Genomic DNA, 17,425 nt, shown 5'->3' with positions numbered 1-17,425 from the left:
TGATGGTCCATATCCCGCTTCTACAATCTTATAGGTGCAAAGAGGGAAACAGACACCATAGAGACTGAGCTCCAGTAGTCGCACCTTCACCTGTATAACATGGCCTGGTCCTCTCTAGGAAATGAAGGCCCAAAATCTCTATGGTCAGTTGGGATCCCACACCTGCCACCAGGTAGGAGCAGAGTGAGAAAACAAATACCATGGAGAATAGCTGCTAGCTCTGCATCCATCCCTCTGCCCGCTACAAGTACTCCATGGCCACTGTCCTCTTTAGGAACTGGAGGATTTGAGATCTCTGTGGTTGATTCAGATCCCATCCATGTTGTAGCTGCAGAGAAAGGACAGAGCCAGCCCGCTGCTCCTACGCAACATCCCCTGCAAGACCAAGAACTCTGTGAGTTTGTATGGCCTATGTTACAGCACCCTGCTGCTCCCCACTTGCCCCCCACTGACTCCCAGACCTGCCCCATGCAGGGGCCAGGAACGTACTGTATGTAGCTTAGAAAAAGGGATTTTTTTTAAGTAGCAGATTTGTAACCTGTGAAATAAATAAAAAAAACAATCTGGGCTGCCTCCTGCTGTCTGGATTGCTGAGCGTACTGGCGATGGGACCTCGGAGTGCAGGGCTCTGTCCAGCGACAGGGAGTTCCCCAGGCCAGCCGCTGAACCATTCGCTGTTCCCCAGCACATGGTGGCAGCTGGACTTGGACCCTGTTACCTGGTGCTTGCACCTGGGTTGGGTCAATGATTAATTAATATGGTGACTAAGGAGGAAGGCTTCTTCCTTGGGCTGGGGGGAGCTCTGGGGCAGCAGGTGCCAGAGAAAGGAGGCTGGCAGCTGGAGACGGGGGGACGGAAATGGCGCGCTCCCCAAACTGCACCCTCCACAGCGGCCAGTTCCCCCTGTCCTCGGAGATCTTCCAAGGTGGGAGCCGGGGGCCGGAATTGGCCCGGGGGGGGGTCTGAGGGAGGGGAAGGGGGAGCACGGGGTGGGAGCAGGAGCTCTGTGGGGCTCTGGCTTAGCCCCCCCCCATTCATCCCCCATGTAGTGTTCCAAGCTCAGCTGTGGATCTTTCTCATTCCCATGGCCCTGGGCTTCGTGCAGCTGGGCCTCTTCCTGGAGGAGACAGGCTTCTTCCTGCGCCGCCTGGGCACCTCCCACAGAACCAGCCTCTCCCTCTGGATCCTGGGGGTCTACCCGGTAAGGCAGGAGAGAGCTCCCAGCCCCTCTGTGCTAACCCCTTAAACCCCGCTCCCCTCCCCGAGCCAGGAGAGAACCCAGGAGTCCTGGCTCCCAGGCATCCACCCATCTCTACCTACTAGGCTCCACTCCCCTCATCTCCCCTCCCAGAGCCGGGGAGAGAACCCAGGAGTCTTGGCTCCCACACCCACTCTAACCACTAGGATCCACTCCTCTCGCAGAGCCAGGGAGCGAATCCAGGCATCATGTCTACCAGGGCCCCAGTGCCAATCAGTCACCCCCCAACCCCTCCAGAGCTGGGGATGGCAGCCGGGAGCTGAGGCTGCTCTGACCTTGCTATGTGCTTCATCCCCAGGTGTTCAGCGTCATGTCCCTCATCAGCATGTACGTGCCCCGAGCATCCTTCGTCTGTAACTTTGTGGCTAACCTGTGAGTGTCCTGGGAGAAGGGGCGGACGTTAACCGACAGGAGTGGGATTTAAGTGAAAGGAGGGGGCAGAGCGAGGCAGTGCTGGCCGTATGTTCCCTGGCTGCAGCTCGGCCCCAGGCAAGCTCTCCCTGTGCAGTGTTACATGCAGCTGTTGCCAGCTGTTCCACCCCAGTATCAGCTGCATCTCAGTGCCACCTTTCCTGCCCCCTTCTCCACAGCTACCACTCCATCACTCTGTGGAAATTCCTGGACTTGGTGACCGATTTCTTCGGGGGCTCGGCCCGCATGATCCAGCACCTGCAGGGTCAGTATGTGGCCCCCAACCCCTTCCCCTGCTGCTGCTGCTGCTGCTTCCCCAACATTCCCACCAGTGGGTAAGTCTCCGGCCCGCAGGCCATGCACCTCCTCAAGCCAGGCTGAGACCTAAGACCGGGGGGAGCCAGATTAAACCTGGTGTTCTGGCCTTGCAGTGCCCTGGCCCTGGCTCTCCAGCCGCAGTAGGTTCTTGTGGGTCCCCCAAAAGCGGTGCTGGGGTTCTTCCCTTGTTCCTAGGCGGGGTAATGGAGGTGCCAGCGCCCCTAACCCGGCACCACCCCAGCCACCATGGGAAATCCCCACCCAAAGGGCAGTGGAGACAAGGGCCAGCAGGCCTGGGAGAAATGACAACCTTGAGGAGGCAGCTGGAAACCCACCATCCCAACCCTGCAGCCCTGGGAACGCCCCCACCCATGCAGGCCGGTGGGTGAACAGGGGCTGTGGTGGCAAATGCGCCGGTCAGTCCGAGCCCTCGGTGCCCTGGGCCTGGGCATTACACCCATCTGGCAGCACAGCAAGGGCCTCCCACCTGGCACAGCCAAGAGTCACTGCCTCCTGGCAGCTCCTCTCCCTCAGCTCCTAGGCCAAGAGACAGGGGCGAACCCTCGGCCTGGGGCCCTCCTGGGAGGCTCCCTCAGGGGCCGTCTGTCGCCCCCCAGCTGGGTGCTGATTGCTCCCCTTTGACTCCTCCCCGGGCATCTGCAGCAGCTGGACGGGGGGGCTGCCCGGTGCCCTATGAACCCTCCATGGCCCATGTGGGGTCTGTGCGGCCCATCATGTGACCCTGTGCCCCCAGGGAGGCTCACCTCCCACCCGACCCCCGTGCCCCCGGGGGAGGCTCTCCCCCCACCCGACCCCGGGTAATGCCAACTTCCACCTGAGGTGCGAGGGCAGTGCTCATCTGTGAGACCCACGGGCAGAGGGGGTGATCACAATGGTCCCCTCCCCAGCATGGAACCGATGACTCCAGCTCTCAAAGCACCACCTGGCGGTAGCAACACCCACTCCTCTGGCTGTCCTGCACTGAGAGCCCTGGTTACGTCGGCCTTTCCTCTGGTCTCTTCTACACCTTCCCACTTGCCAGTGTTGCTCCAGCCAGTCTAACCCACGGCCGGTATACAGGACAGGCCCCTCCTTTGGCCTCCTTTCCCCAGTGGGGAACCAGCGAGGGGAAACTCAGGCATGCCGTGGCTCCACCCAAATGACTACGCTCTCCGTACAGAGCTGCGGCACGGCTGGGAGCAGGGAAGGCAGCCAGCAAGGTGGATCTGTCTCCTTCCCACTTAAGCTTGTTCCCCAGTGCAAGGGGGTCTAGTTGCCCCCTCCAACTACCCAGTCATCTCTGGCTGGAGCCCTGCGGGCAGGGGGTCGGACAGAGGAGTGGCTGGGGAGTCCCTGTAGGGGGCTCACCCCATCTCACCTCGCCCCCGCCCTCCAGATCCAGCCTACGGTGGATGACCATGGCCGTGTACCAGCTGTCCCTCATCAGAACCATTCTCTTCTTCATCACACTCACCCTCTGGACCGATGAGAAGTACGACTACGGTGATGTGAGTCCCCTGCCCCTCGCCAGCACGTGGTGGGCAGCCTTCTCAGGAGAGAGGGGGTAACACTCCCACCTGAGGGCTGGGAATGGTGGGACTGGGTTGGTTGTTCAGTGCAGGTTGGGTTGGGTAATGTGTTACCCAGGGATGTAGCATCAAGTCTTACGCTTGGCCGTTGGGTTAGGTTGAGCCTTACCCTTGGGCGTTGGGTTGAGGATGGGTGCTGCCCTTGGGCGTTGGGTTGGGCATTGTTCTCAGACATCCGGTTGAGTTGACGCTGGGCATTATACATCGGTGTTGGGTTGGGTGTTACACATGGGTGTGGGGTAGAGGTTGGACATTGGACCATAAGGACGGTTTGAATGTTACCCTGAGGCATTGGAAGGAGTTGACCATTACCCACGGACACTGGTTCGAGGTTAGACTTTGCCCTTGAGTGTTGGGTAACAACAGGCACTACGGGTGGCCATGGGGTCGTGTTGTGCTTGGCGTTATCTCTAGACATGAGTTTGGGTTGAAGTACTGGGTATTTCTCCAGGGCAGGGAGGTGGGCTGCCATTATCCTTGGGCATGGGGTGGGACTGGATGGAGGATTCGGCAGTACCTGGGACGTAGGGCTGAGCTGAAGTTGGGCATTGCCCTTGGGCATGAGGTTGGGTGTTACCCTTGGGCTCAGGCCTGGATGATACCCTACAGGCAAAGGGGGCCTGACAGATCACCCAGCCCCTTCTTTGGGCTCACGCCCTCTCCCACAGGTGAGCTACACCAACCCCAACTCCTACATCAACGCCATCATAAGCGTCTCCACCCTGCTGTCCTTCTATGGCTACCTGCTCTTCTACAAGGCCACCAAGCCGGCCCTCGCTGGCTACAGCCTGCGTTCCAAGTTCGTCTGCATCGTCCTGGTCCTTGTGGTCTGCGGCCTACAGAGCGGCATCCTTGAGACCATGGGTGCTCTGGGGGCCATTCCCTGCTGGCCTCCGCTCTCAGCTGACACCCGCTCCCAGAGTAAGTCCACCTGCAGCAGTACGCCGGGCTGGGGGGATGGGGGGCCCAGGGCGGGGAAGGGCTGGCTGGGGGTGCCCTTCCCAGCAGTCAGTGCTGAGCGCTAGGGGGCACTGTTCTAACCCCTCTTCTCCCTCCCCAGTTATCTATTACTACGCCCTGGTGGTGGAAATGTTCCTCATCAGCCTCTTTGCTCGCTACTGTTTCCGACGGGCTGAGCTCAGCTCGGAGGGCGCCCCAGGCACCAAAAACCAGGCCTCGCAGACGCTGGCACTCCCTACTGGCTCCAGGGAGGACAGCACCTCCCTCGCAGGCCTTACCGCCCCGTACTCCCCCAACGAGAGCCTCTGCCAAATTGAGCACACGCCTCTGGCTTGCTTCAAGTTCAGCCCCAGCTCCCCGGGGCCTGGAGGGGGGTGTGGCCAGGCCTGGCCAGCTGGAACTCCCCCCAGCATTCTGCAGCCAGGAGAACTGAAGCCTGGGGTCCCTGCAAAGGGGTCTCCTCCCAGACAATCCAACCCACCTCTCAGCAGAGCCAAGAACCAGCCTGGTGCCCAGGACATCACCACGGTATAAACAGGACCCCAGGGAGTGGGCAGAGGCAGGAGCCAGCCGGTCTTAACCCTGCGGAACTCCCTGCTACCGACCATGGCAGGAGGCACCAATTCCCAGGAGGATGGGGGAACTGGCAGACCCCCCCAGAGAATGGGGATGAGGCAAGAGTCAGAGATCAGGTGTTAAGTGCTCTTGTATAATTGGGGTGATCTCTGGGGTGAATCCTGTACTTCCCAGTGGTGGGGGATATGGAACGGCCGCTCTGTCTGCCCCCATGGCAGCTAGCCCTTTAAACAGACACAGCCGGAGGATGCATTGGAAGCGCCATTGGGGAGGTGAGGGCAGAAGCCGAGCTGTCTGCCTTATTTCTTACTGATAGCCCATCTGGCCTAGGTCCCTGGCTGCAGCTAGCGGAAAGAAAGGAGGCTCAGAGTACGTTTGCTTTTTGGCACAGGACTTGTCTTTCTGCTGTTTGTACAGCACCGTGCGCCGCAGGGGTGGGCTGGAGCTGGGGTGCTCTGCAACACACATCAGAGAGCACCGCCACGGCTGAGAGGCCCTCCGGCACCAGCTGCAAAGGCGCTAAGTGGGACAGGGCGGCCGCCAGCCGGCGGAAGCCCCTGCTCCATGATGCTCCCTGGGGGCTGACAGCCGAGGGGTCGGGGCTGAGGTTGCCAAGCACCTGCTGGTGATGTCTGAGTCTTTATTACAGCAGAGGCCACAGGGGGCAGAGGTCCCTGGCCAGGCCAGACACACAGGGCTGCGGTAAAATGCTCCTTGCGTAGACGAGCCAAGAAAAAACATCACTCCCAGTAGTCTCATCCCCTCCCCCCACACGCCCCACAGGGGTCGTTCTCTCCCCACCCCCCCACGCCCACCCCTCTCTCTCTCTCTCTCTCTCACACACACACACCCGTCTGTCTCTCTCACACACACACACACACCCCTCACAGACAGACACAGACACCCCCCCACACACACACCCCTCTGACACACACCCCCCACACACGTCTCACACACACAGACACACCCCCATCTCTCTGTCTCACAGACACCCCCTCTCTCTCTCACAGATGCACCTGTCTGTCTGTCACACACCCCTCTCCCTCACACACAGACACACCCGTCTCTCTCACACACACCCATCTCAGACACACACACCTCTCGCACAGACACCCCCCCACACACACCCCCCTCTCTCTGACAGACACACCCCACATACACACACCCCTCTCTGACACACACCCTCACACACACACACACACACACCTACCTCTCACAGACACAGACACACCCATCTCTGTCACACACACACACCCCTCTCTGACACACCCCCTCACACACACACACACACACACACACACACACACACACCTACCTCTCACAGACACAGACACACCCATCTCTCTGTCACACACACACACCCCTCTCTCTGACACACCCCCTCACACACACACACACACACCTACCTCTCACACAGACACAGACACACCCATCTCTCTGTCACACACACACACCCCTCTCTCTGACACACACCCCCTCACACACACACACACACACACACACACCTACCTCTCACACAGACACAGACACACCCATCTCTCTGTCACACACACACACCCCTCTCTCTCTCACACACAGACAGACACCCCCCCACCCCTCTGCCCTAGGGGGACACAGACAAAGAGGCCAGGCCATTTTCAATGTCGGTCCCTGGGGGGCTGGTGCAGGGGTCCGGGGCCGACCCACAGGCGGGGGTGGGGCCGGCCTCCTCCAACGGGGGTGGGCCTGGCTCCTTAGCCAAGAGGTTGTTCTTCTTCAAGAAGCAGGCTTCCTGGTAGGGGGGGCAGATGGGGGGCTGGGTGGGGGGCAGGTAGGTGTACTCCTTCCCTGGGGCCAGCTGCAGAGGGGAGAGAGAGGAGGTGCTGAGGGGCTTTCGACTCCCAGGCTCCACCCCCCCCCGCCAGCGTCCCATGCCCTGCCTCCAGGGGTTGGGGATCAGGGCTGGCCCCTGCCGGGGCGGAGCCAGGCACACCCTGCGCGCTCACCTGGAGCGGGTACGTGCGGTCCGAGTCGTAGGCGCTCAGATCCCCACAGGCCAGGAACGGGACAATGACCCGGTTGGGACCTTCCAGCTGGTTAAAATCCACGTCTGGAAAGGGAGAGAGGCAACTCAGAGCCTCCCGCCAGAAGGGCCAAGCGCCAGCTCCCTGCGGCACGGCACCCCACCCCCCCGCTGGGCCGAGCCTCCCTCCCCGCGGCATGGGGCCGAGCCCCCCAGCCGAGCCCCCTGCCCGGCAGCACAGCTCCTCACCATAGCAATGGTCCAGCAGGGGGTTGGACATATTCGGCACATACCCCGGCGGGGGGCAGTACCCCCGGCAAACAACAAAGGCCTCTGGAGACAGGAGAGACGTCAGTGGGGTCTGGGGACTCAGCGCCCCCTGCTGAGCCCCCCCACCCCCCCAGTGCCCACCCGCAGCGCCCGGGCACAGCGCCCCCTGCTGAGCCCCCCCACCCCCCAGTGCCCACCCGGAGCGCCCGGGCACAGCACCCCTGCTGAGCCCACTGTGGGGCTGTGGTCTGCGCCCTGTGCGCTCTCCCTTCCCCTGGGGGGACGTGCCCCTCCCACAGGGCTCTCAGCCTCAGGCCTGGTGTGTCAGGGTCAGCCCTGAAGCGGGGGCTGCCCAATGAGGCCAGAGCTCCACACTGGCTCCATGCCTCGAATGCGTCTCAGGGCCCCCAAGCGAAGGGATCCACAGCCCTGAGACTCACCCCACCTGGGGCCAGAGCAGCTGGTCCTCGGGGGGCACCCAGACACCCCAGCCCTGAGGGGCCCCGGTTCTGCCCTCACCGATGCTGGAGTTCCTGCTGCTCCGGGGCTTGGCACAGGTCACGGCGGGGAAGAAGATGCGGAGCTGGGAGTAGAGAAGCGTCACGTCCTTCCCCCGGAAGATCTAGCGCACACGGGTGGGACAGGGTGACAAGCCAACAGAGACTTCCCTGCACCCCCAACCCCCCCCAGCCTCCCACAGCAGGACACCCCCGGCCTGGCCCTGACTGCCAGGGGAAAGCGCCCCCAGCCCGGCCCCCGACTCCTGGTTCTATCCGCCAGGGGAGAGCGCCCGCGGCCTGGCCCTGTACCAGCACATCTCCCCCTACATTCTCAGTTACTCCAATCGTCCAGAGACAGCTGCAGCGGGAGGGCAACACGCCTCAGCCACCCCACCCCAGAGGTGGCTGCATCTCACCGCTGAGTGAGCCACTCCCTTGTTACCTCTGCAGCTAGGATCCAGGGGCCTCTTAGAGCAGCTAATGTTTACCTTGGCCACGAAGGTGCCTCCTTTGTTCAGGACGTGGGTTGTGATGTTCAGAGCCTGACGTGAGAAAAATAATTTATCAGGACATGCCAAAATCCAAATCAAACAGGGACAGCTCAACAGCGCTGCGATGCAGCCACCTCTGGGGTGGGACAGCTGCACCTCACAGCCCACAGGAACAGCTCGACAGCACTGCGATGCAGCCACCTCTGGGGTGGGACCGCTGCACCTCACAGCCCACAGGGACAGGGTGGCCAGGGAACAGCCACCTGGGACAGGAAGCGTATGAAGGGGCAGCACCCAACAGGCACCATGCTGGGGGGAACGAGGTGGGAGCGACCCCTGAGGCCAGGCAGGGTACTCACCGCTAGCAGCAGCTGTGCCTGGATGTACTCGTCGATGTCATGCAGGCCGGTCACTGCAAGGCAGGAGCAGAGAGGGGCTCAGTGGGACAGGCAGCCCCACTCCCACCATGGTGCCAGTGGGGGGCCCCTGCGCCACCCCGCCACCCCTTACCGTCAGGGGCCCCATCGCAGACCACCAGGTCGGCCGGCTGCCCTGCGAAGTGCCGGACGATCTCCTGTGCGGTGGAGACCTGGCGGGGCAGAGACAGGCCAGGTGAGGGGCCGCGCAGGCCTGCTCGGATCAAGTGGGCGACGGGCTCCTACCCACCTTGGTGATGTCCCCCTGGATCTGGACGACTCCCGGGAGCGGAGCCATGGCCTGGAGATCCACAGCAACGATCTTCACCGAGTCAGGGCCCTCGCCAGCGCCGCCCCTGCAGGCACCCGGGGACAGGGCTGAGATGGCCGGGGCTCCCCTCCCACCACTTGGCCCCAGTCCCACCCCCTTCACCCTACCTTGTCCTCCACCTCGCTCATCCGCCCCCCAGGCCGCCTCCCCTTCCTGCTGCCCCATCCCCCCCGCCCCCATCCTGACCTCCTCTACTGGGTCATCTCCCCATCGCTGCACCCCTCCCAGCCCCGCCTACAGCTCACTCATCTACTCCATGATGCCCCCTTCTACCTCGCCCCCCACCCCTCACCTCCACTCACTTCAGCTTTCTGCTCAGAACCTGGCTCCAGCTGCCTGGGGCGGCACAGAGATCCACCGCCCGGCGCACCCCTGCAAGGGCAGAGAGAGAGTGGGGGTGGTGAGGCGGAGAGCCGGGACTCCTGGGTTCCCTGCCCAGCTCTGGGAGGGGAGTGGGATCCAGTGGTCAGAGCAGCAGGGGGGAGCTGAGAGCCAGGATTCCTGGGTTCCCTGCCCAGCTCTGGGAGGGGAGTGGGACATAGTGGTTAGAGCCGGGGGCGGGGTCTGTGCAGCGCCCGACACAACAGACGGGGGCCACTGTAACACGCCTAGTGGAAGGGGCTGCCGCCAGCTGCGTGGGGCCAGGGCAAGGCCGGGGCCTGACTTACCCTCAAAGAGGTGAAATTCCTCGTCCAGCTGCAGGAGTTTGAAGGCGCTGCGGGCCCGCCAGCCCCCCTCCTTCGCCAGGCGGTAGTAGATGTCCCGCTTGTCCTTGGAGGAGCGCCCCATTCCCACTCCCACACCCGCAGGCCTACAGGGCAAGAGACGAGGCTCAGTTACCCACCCCTGCCAGCTGCACTTCGAGGGCAGGCCCACTCTAAGGAGGCTTTTTTGTTTGTTAAGGCGGAATTACTTGTGACACGTTTCTGGAGCCTTCCAATAGCAGGGCTAACAACACCGTAGCCAAATGATTAGTGATCTGTTTCTCTAGGCCCTACAATAATGGGTAAGAGTAGCACTGAAACCAAATTAATTAGGGATCTATCACTGTAGGCCTTGTGTTAACAGGTACATGCACTGGGCAAGTTCACAGTTAATACAGCTATGTTACCTGGTGGTGTAGGACCTACAGTACTATGCTGCTGGACCTAAATAAATGTAGACCGAGAGGCTGAGAAATGCTCCTGTGCTGAAGGCCCGTAACCAGGAAAACTGCCCCAGGCAGAGAGACGTGGGAGGAGGAAGAGGATTTGGTGTGTGGTTCTAAGGTTTATTATGTTATTTAAGAACCAGTCCCCAAGGCCGAGTATTTTTGATCAAGAAAAATTTGCCTGAAGTTTTAACTTGTCCAAAGATGGAAACTGAGGCAGACTGTTGCACCCAGGGTACACCTCACCCACCCCAGGGCTCCGCCTTAATAGGTGCTGTGGCTGTGGAGTAAATTGAATGGGAGGAGAGCGGTTTCCCAGTCTCCGGAATGTCAGGAAGCTGGGAACCAGGCAGCAGCCTAGCTCCCGGCTCCCCTCCGCTTGCAGAGCCTGGAAACTGAGCAGGGCAGCAGCCCTGGTTAGCTTCCTGACTCCTGGGAGCAGAGGGGAGCTGGGAGCCCGGCTGTCCCTCATTTCTGGCTCCCCTCCACTGGCTGGAGCCAGGAAACTGACCGAGGCTGCTGGGCTGCACAGTTTCCCCTCTCTGCAAGTGGAGGGGAGCCGGGAGCCAGGCTGCTGCCTGATTTGCAGCTCCCTGCCGCGTACAGGACCCAGGAAACTGACCCCCTCTTCCCAAGATGAATCATACTGACAGCTTCTGATTTCTCAGCTGACCAGTTTGTTGCCAAATGAGAGCCACACCTGACTGCTGACGGGGGGCAGGGCCTGCAGTCCCCCTACTCTGCGACAGCTTTTGCCTGTCATGTCACGTGATTCCCCACTTCATCTTTTCCTTTCTGGGGCTTTCGTCGTTTGAAAGCTGTTCAGAATGCTGCTCCATCAATCCTTTATGGGACTATCATCAGCCAGCCACTGCCCACTTCCATCCATGATAAGCCTCCCTTCCTAGAGCTCTTTGGTGCTTCCATTCCAGCCATCACCAGTCTCCACACTTCTTTCCCCCATTTCTGTGTTCCTAGTTTTCCATAAAGTTCCATAAAGTTCCTCCAAATCCTTCGCTTTTGCAACTACGTTCCCAGCTAATTTCTTACCGCCCTTGCACACCTCCAGGTCTCATTTGCTTCGACTCCTTTAACAGAGTTTCCATTTTTTCCATTGCCTTTCGAACACTTCTTTTTCTCTTCCTTTCTCTAACTCCCATTTTCTTTGGTAGTGAAACTTTCCCATTTTGATTCACTCACAATTTGTGGCTTTAAATTCTCCAGATTTATGCACTTCTGCCCAAGGTGCAGACCTCATCTTCTCCATAACCATCTCATAGAATCATAGAGCAATAGAGTTGGAAGAGACCTAAAAAGCCATAAAGTCCAGTCCCCTGCTCAAGGTAGGACCAAACCCATCAGATCAGCCCAGCCAGGGCTTTGTCCCTAAAGCCCCCTTCAGCTTTACTCTGCTGTTTTTGCCACTTTATCTTTGGGGTACCCCCTTTGCTTTTCTCTGCACCCTTGCTCTAAAGAACATGTCCAAGGGGAAAAGTCTGTTGACAAGTAAAACTCTCTCCTACAAATCCCATGATCTCTTTCTCGTATCTTTCTGTTTCCAACTCCAAATTACATAGATATATTATTTGAGGTCCTACATTAATGAATGCTGTTAACACCTCCACAGTAGCTACTGGAAGGGGGCCTCACCCTCCCTGACTAAATTGGCATCAACAGCTGTGGCCTTCCTCCTGACTGGAACTCCTTCCTTCTCATGAGCCTGTATAATTAGACCTCTGGAATCTCCACTACCGTGTGTCTGACGAAGTGGGTCTGTGCCCACAAAAGCTTATACTCCAAGATATCTGTTAGTCCATAAGGTGCTACAGGACTTCTCATTGTTTTTGTTGTCGTGGGTTCTGCATGAATGTGGACACACAAGCGTAGGCCCTATAGAAATAAGCATATTGTCACTGGAGCAAAATTAATCACAGGCATGTCACGGATTAACTGACAGAGTGACACAGAGTCCTGATAAATTATGGATCCGTCATTGTAGGTCCTACAATAAGCCAGGTGCGCCATCCCCAGATGCTGACCCCATCCCCACCAGGAATGAACAAAAGGCACTGAAAGGCCTAAAAATATAGGCACCTAATATTGCAACCTCCAAATTAATACACATAAATTACTGTAGGCCCTACAATAATAGAGCCCTGTCACCCTGGCAACCTCCCCTAGCAAACACCACCCCGCCCCCAACCTAGTGGGTCCATTCTATTCCAGGACCAACCCCCACGGCTAGGGCAACAGCGCATGCGCAACACGAGCACAAGTCAGCAGCAATTCAAGCGGCCATCGTGTGCTGGGCGCATGCGCACCCGTCACCCACCGACCGCTCATGCGCACAACCTCCTTTGGCCAACGGTTTCTTACCACCCCGCTTACTCCCGAAGCCACCTCCGCGGGGAGACGGCGCACAACCGGCAGTAGTTTCCTCCCAACGCGGAAGCGGAAGCTAGGGCAACGGCGCAGAAAGGGCGCGAGATGGCTGCCTGCTGTACCGGGCTGTGCGGAGCTGGGGCCAACGACGGCCGCTTTTCCTCCCTGCGCATGCGCAGAGAGCGGCCGTTTTCATTGCGCCTGCGCAGGACGCCTAGCCACCTGGGATCTGTTTCCCCTATTGCGCAAGCGCTAACCCCTCCGCACTCCCGCACGCATGGGCAGAGTGGAACGCTTTCTTGAAGCACTGCATCCTGGGAATTGGAGTTTTCATGAGTCACATGACCTGGACTCATGCGTTAGGGGTTCTAGTCCGTGTTCTCCTGAAATAGCAGTGCATGCTGGGATATAACACGAAGAACTTTATCGGGATTGTCGTGCATGCCGGGACTTGTAGTTCCCTTCCGCCGGAGGCGAAGGGGAGTGCGCAGTGCATGCTGGGATTTGCAGTTCCCGTGGGCTGAAGGCGAAGGCTGGGCGCAGTGCATTCTGGGACTTGCAGTTCCCATGGGGTGGAGGCGAAGGATTGGGCGCAGTGCATGCTGGGATTTGCAGTTCCCATGGGCTCAAAGGGAAGGATAAGGCCCAGTTCCCCCTGAGATTGTAGGGAAGCAATCAGGAGTGGTGCATGCTGGGAGTACTAGTCCAACATTTCCCAATTCTTCACCCCCCAAAAAAGACCCACACATAAGGTCGGCTTAAAGAGCTCATGAGATTTATTTAAAGGAGCACACGGCTCTCGGTGGGGTGGGACAGGTGGAACAAAGCCTCAGCTAAATCTCCCACGCTCTGGAGTTAATCTGCAGCCTCCAGAAGGATGCAGCACCCTCCCTGAGCCGGCTCGCAAATGAGAGCGGAATCACCCCAGGCTGGGCTGGCAGGAGCTGTGGGTGGGGAGTGAGGCACCAGCAGGGCTGGGGGAGCTGAGATGGACAGGCAGGGAGCTGCAGGACAAGAGGGAAGAGACCCTGGCAGAGGTGGGGGAGCCAGGGCTTGGAGGACCCAGGGCTGGGCACACAGGGGCTGTGGGTCAGGAGAGAGGACCGCTGGCAAGGGATGCAGGTTGGGAGTGAGAGGCACTGGCACAGCTGCAGCTCCATTCCCCTCAAGCGGAGCAGAGCCAGGTAAATAACAGGAAAAAAATGAAGGACATCTATGGGGCTAAAACCCCCCAGGCTTGATGACATCAGCAGAAGCCAAGGCCCTTTGTGTCAACCAAGGCCACGCACACAATGACGTCACCACACGGGGGCGTGGCTTGGTGTCCGCACAGTGTTGCACCACTCGAGGGGGCGTGGCTTCTCTCAATCAGTGATGTCACCCCAATGGGGTGTGGCTTGTCTCAGTGAGTGACATCACCTGCATGGGGGCGTGGCTGGCCTCCTTTGAGGCGGTCTCAGTAAAACAGGTTGGTGCGGACTTCCCAGCTGAGCAGCCAATGGGTCTTGTCCTGTTGCATGACATCATAAGTGAAGTGAAGGTGTGGCTTGGCTTTCTGGCTGACATCACCCTCAAGGGAGGCGTGGCTAGATTCAGTCAATGACATCGCTGGCCGGGTTGGGCAGGCAGGACCCAGGCCTCGGAGAACCACGGTTAGGACCAGAGGAAAATGGGCTGGGGGGTTTCCTTGCGGGGGGGCTGGACTCAGCCCCCACCCCTGGGTCAGGTGGGGAAGCAAATGGAGCAGCACTCCAGGCAGATCTCCAGGCAGTCGGCGGAGTCGCAGCTGTCCTGGAGGAGCCCGCACCCCCCTCCACAGGGGCAGCAGCGCCCCCCACAGCCCTGGGTTGGAGGGTCTGCCTCAGCGCAGCAGCCCCCAGCCAGACACAGCGCCCCACATCCCAGGCCATCCAGCAGCAGGGAGCACAGCGCCAAGAACTCACAGAACAGACAGGCCAGGGCACAGTGAGCACAGGCGTCTGGGGAGGGAAAGAGGAAGGAGAGGGTCAGACAAGCCAAGGAGAGAACCTGGGATACCAGGCCACCCCCACCCCTGGACCCACTCCCCTCCCAGAGCCAGGGGGAGAACCCAGGAGTCCTGGCTCTCAGCCCCACCCCCTCTAACCACTAGCCCTTACTCCCTCCCAGAGCCAGGGGAGAACCCAGGATTCTTGGCTCTCAGCCCCACACCCTGCTGGATTTATTTGTTTTTCTCTCTGGTGGAAATGGCCATATGGATAATTGGGTTAATGAGTCCCCAAGGGCATCCGGGGTGGATTCTGAACTGTGCCCAGCCCTGAATGAAAACAGCAACCAGGACCCAGCCTGGGGCTCCCCTCCACCACCCCCAGCCCTGCCAGTGCCCCTCACTCCGCACCAGCAGACCTGCTCCCTGCCAGCCCACGCCTGGACCTCCCCCCAGCCCTCCCAGTGTCCCTCACTCCTGACCCACAGCCCCTGCCAGCCCATCCCTTCCAGTGCTCCCCCCCAGCTCTGCCAGTGCCCGTTTCCCCCAGCCCACAGCCACCTCCTGCCAAGCCAGCCCCAGCTCAGCCCCTCACTCACCATCCCCTGCCACCTCCTGGATGTGGGAGGCTGTGGACTTACAGCTTCTGTGGCTGCAGACAGAGGAGGTGGAGCCCAGACGTTGCTTCCCTGGTGGGGCCAGGCTCTGCGAGTGCCCGCTGAGGGGTGCCACGTCCCCCCATCGCTCTGGGCAGCGGGTGACCACAGGGCCCCCTGAGGACTGGGCCGTGGAGTCTGAAAGCAGAGGGGACAGTGGGGATGAAACCCAGAAGTCCTGGCTCCCACCCCGCACCCCATCTCCCTCATACCTCTCCCAGCTTTCTCAGGGGTCAGGGGCAGGAGAACTAGTGACGTCTCCTTGCAGGGGTGAGCCTCTTCCCCAGGCAGAGATCTCCGGCAGAGAGACTCCACATCACCTGGGAGCAAGCACATCCTGTCAGCAGCACCCCACTCACCACCGTGGCTCTTCCCCAGCCGCCCTGCCCCAGAAGCCGCTGCAGCTCAGCCAGCTCCCTCTGGCGTTATATGTGGCTGTTCTGCAGCCGCCCTGCCCCAGAGGTGGCTGCATTTCTACTGGGCACTTACTTGCAGGCGGCAAGAATCGGTGAGAGTCTCCCGAGCTGCTCTTGGATATCGTGTCCCCCTCCTGACCGTCGGGGGGGATTGGGCTGCAGCCAGACATTGTGCCCCCAAGGGGAGGAGCAGCAGGTGAAATGGTTAGAGAACAAACCCCGCGCAGCTCTCCCGGTGGCCCTCAGTCCCAGCCTGCAGTGCCCTGCTGGCCCACCACGGCCCTCTTCTGGGGCTTGGCTGCAGGCTGGCTGAGTGGAAGAGGGGAAGGGAGCCAGCGAACGGGCTGGGCTGACCGGATGCGTTGGGGTGACCCCTCCCTGCAAACAAGTGGGGCGGGGGGTGAGTGAGTTGCAGGGGGGGCTGGGAGCCTGGGGCACTGTTCTTTAATGCTGAATTCCCTCCCCACCTTGTTCAGGCCAATTTCCATCTCTCAATGTGCTGGTGGTATCCTCCTTCCAGAGCTGGGGAGAGAACCCAGGCGTCCTGGCCCCACCCGCCCCCACTCTATCCCACTAGACCCCACCCAGAGCTGGGGAGAGAACCCAGGAGTCCAGCTCTGTGTGGCTGGGGGGAGGGGGTGGTCTCGGCACAGCAGGTTCCTGGCCTGGCAGGAGATGAAAGGGGGCGGTAGAAGTCAAAGGTGAGGCAGCCGCTGGGTTTTGGCTTCCCGAGTTCCCCGCCTGGATGCCTGGGTTCAAAGCAAAGGGCAGCAGCTGAGGAAATAACAGGCCCATAAATCTCCCACCAACAGGGAGCGAAACATAATCGGCTCTGGGGCACAGAAAGGAAAACAGCGGTGGGGGGGGCAGGACACCCGGGTCCCAACCCCAGCCACATGGGGGAAAGACTCCTTGTCTTATCCACTCCCCACCTGCAAGCCCACCAGTCCCTGCCCTTTTCCCCAGGTTAGCCAGCTCCCTCCAGTGTTATATGTGGCTGTTCTGTGGCTGCCCTGCCCCAGAGGTGGCTGCATCTCCACTGTAACGAGACAAGGCACTTACTCACAGCTGGCAAGAATCAGTGAGGGTCTCCTGAGCTGCCCTTCACTATGACGTCCCTCTCCCAACCATCAGCCCAGTTCCCCACAGAGGGGACAAGCCCCTGCCCCATTCCCCACCCCCTGCCCTGGGCCAGGTGAAAGCCGGCGTCCCCTACAGCCTGCCCCAGGACACTGGTCCCTCGGAGGGTGAGTTCACATGCCTGGCACAGTCTCAGGCCCAGGTGTGCTGGGTTCATGGCTGGGTCAGGGGAGACTGATGAGATGTTGCAGCCAGATACAAAACCCTGCACACAACACACCCTGCGCAGACACACAACACACCCAGATAGACGCACAACACACCCAGGACACACACAACACACATAGCAAGAGAGACACCCAGCACCACATGAACCAAGACAGACACCAACAGCGTACACAGGGCCCCCAACCCCAGCATGCCGGCACACACCCACAACTAGCACCAAGACACACAGCAATGTAAGCACAGAACCCAGGCAGGCACAACACAGCACACACCACATCCGCCTCACAACCACACACCTCCAGACGGACCCACAACACACACCATGTCTGCACCCACAACCACACACCTCCAGATGGACCCGCCCCCCCACGCCACCAGACTCACACACAGCCCCAGGACCCTCACAGTCCTCCCCATCCCCCCCA

General features: G+C 60.1%; 3 protein-coding genes across 9 annotated transcripts; 1 reads left to right on the top strand and 2 right to left on the bottom strand.

Annotated features, from left to right (window-relative positions):
* The first annotated feature begins 39 nt into the window (after positions 1–39).
* LOC142025058 (organic solute transporter subunit alpha-like) lies at positions 40–5,337 on the top strand. 2 transcript variants are annotated; one of them, XM_075017487.1, is made up of 8 exons: positions 40–172; positions 275–394; positions 1,050–1,201; positions 1,557–1,630; positions 1,849–2,004; positions 3,384–3,495; positions 4,245–4,497; positions 4,637–5,337. In XM_075017487.1, exons 1-8 carry the CDS (start codon positions 100–102, stop codon positions 5,068–5,070), a joined length of 1,374 nt encoding a protein of 457 aa, XP_074873588.1. In that variant the 5' UTR covers positions 40–99; the 3' UTR covers positions 5,071–5,337. The 2 variants fall into 2 exon arrangements, with proteins under 2 accessions (XP_074873588.1, XP_074873585.1); XM_075017484.1 differs by having other exon boundaries at positions 97–394.
* A 149-nt stretch (positions 5,338–5,486) lies between these two features.
* On the bottom strand, positions 5,487–12,830 carry FTSJ1 (FtsJ RNA 2'-O-methyltransferase 1). 6 transcript variants are annotated; one of them, XM_075017514.1, is made up of 12 exons: positions 12,649–12,795; positions 12,025–12,162; positions 9,791–9,933; positions 9,425–9,494; positions 9,042–9,147; positions 8,886–8,964; positions 8,735–8,787; positions 8,373–8,426; positions 7,904–8,006; positions 7,364–7,447; positions 7,098–7,201; positions 5,487–5,825 (listed from the first exon to the last, which is right to left on the bottom strand). In XM_075017514.1, exons 3-12 carry the CDS (start codon positions 9,909–9,911, stop codon positions 5,580–5,582), a joined length of 1,020 nt encoding a protein of 339 aa, XP_074873615.1. In that variant the 5' UTR covers positions 9,912–9,933; positions 12,025–12,162; positions 12,649–12,795; the 3' UTR covers positions 5,487–5,579. The 6 variants fall into 6 exon arrangements, with proteins under 6 accessions (XP_074873615.1, XP_074873612.1, XP_074873614.1 ...); XM_075017511.1 differs by lacking the exon at positions 12,025–12,162 and having other exon boundaries at positions 12,661–12,830; XM_075017513.1 differs by lacking the exon at positions 12,025–12,162.
* A 1,546-nt stretch (positions 12,831–14,376) lies between these two features.
* LOC142025258 (myoD family inhibitor-like) lies at positions 14,377–15,999 on the bottom strand. Its single transcript, XM_075017882.1, has 4 exons — positions 15,766–15,999; positions 15,489–15,596; positions 15,220–15,414; positions 14,377–14,633 (listed from the first exon to the last, which is right to left on the bottom strand). The coding sequence occupies exons 1-4, from the start codon at positions 15,860–15,862 to the stop codon at positions 14,377–14,379; spliced, it is 657 nt and encodes a 218-aa protein (XP_074873983.1). The 5' UTR covers positions 15,863–15,999.
* Positions 16,000–17,425: the final 1,426 nt, after the last annotated feature.

This window comes from Carettochelys insculpta, chromosome 22, assembly GCF_033958435.1.
Source record: "Carettochelys insculpta isolate YL-2023 chromosome 22, ASM3395843v1, whole genome shotgun sequence".
Lineage (NCBI taxonomy): Eukaryota > Metazoa > Chordata > Testudines > Carettochelyidae > Carettochelys > Carettochelys insculpta.
The sequence above is the reverse complement of the archived record's forward strand: the minus strand, read 5'-3'. Positions and strand labels throughout refer to the sequence as shown.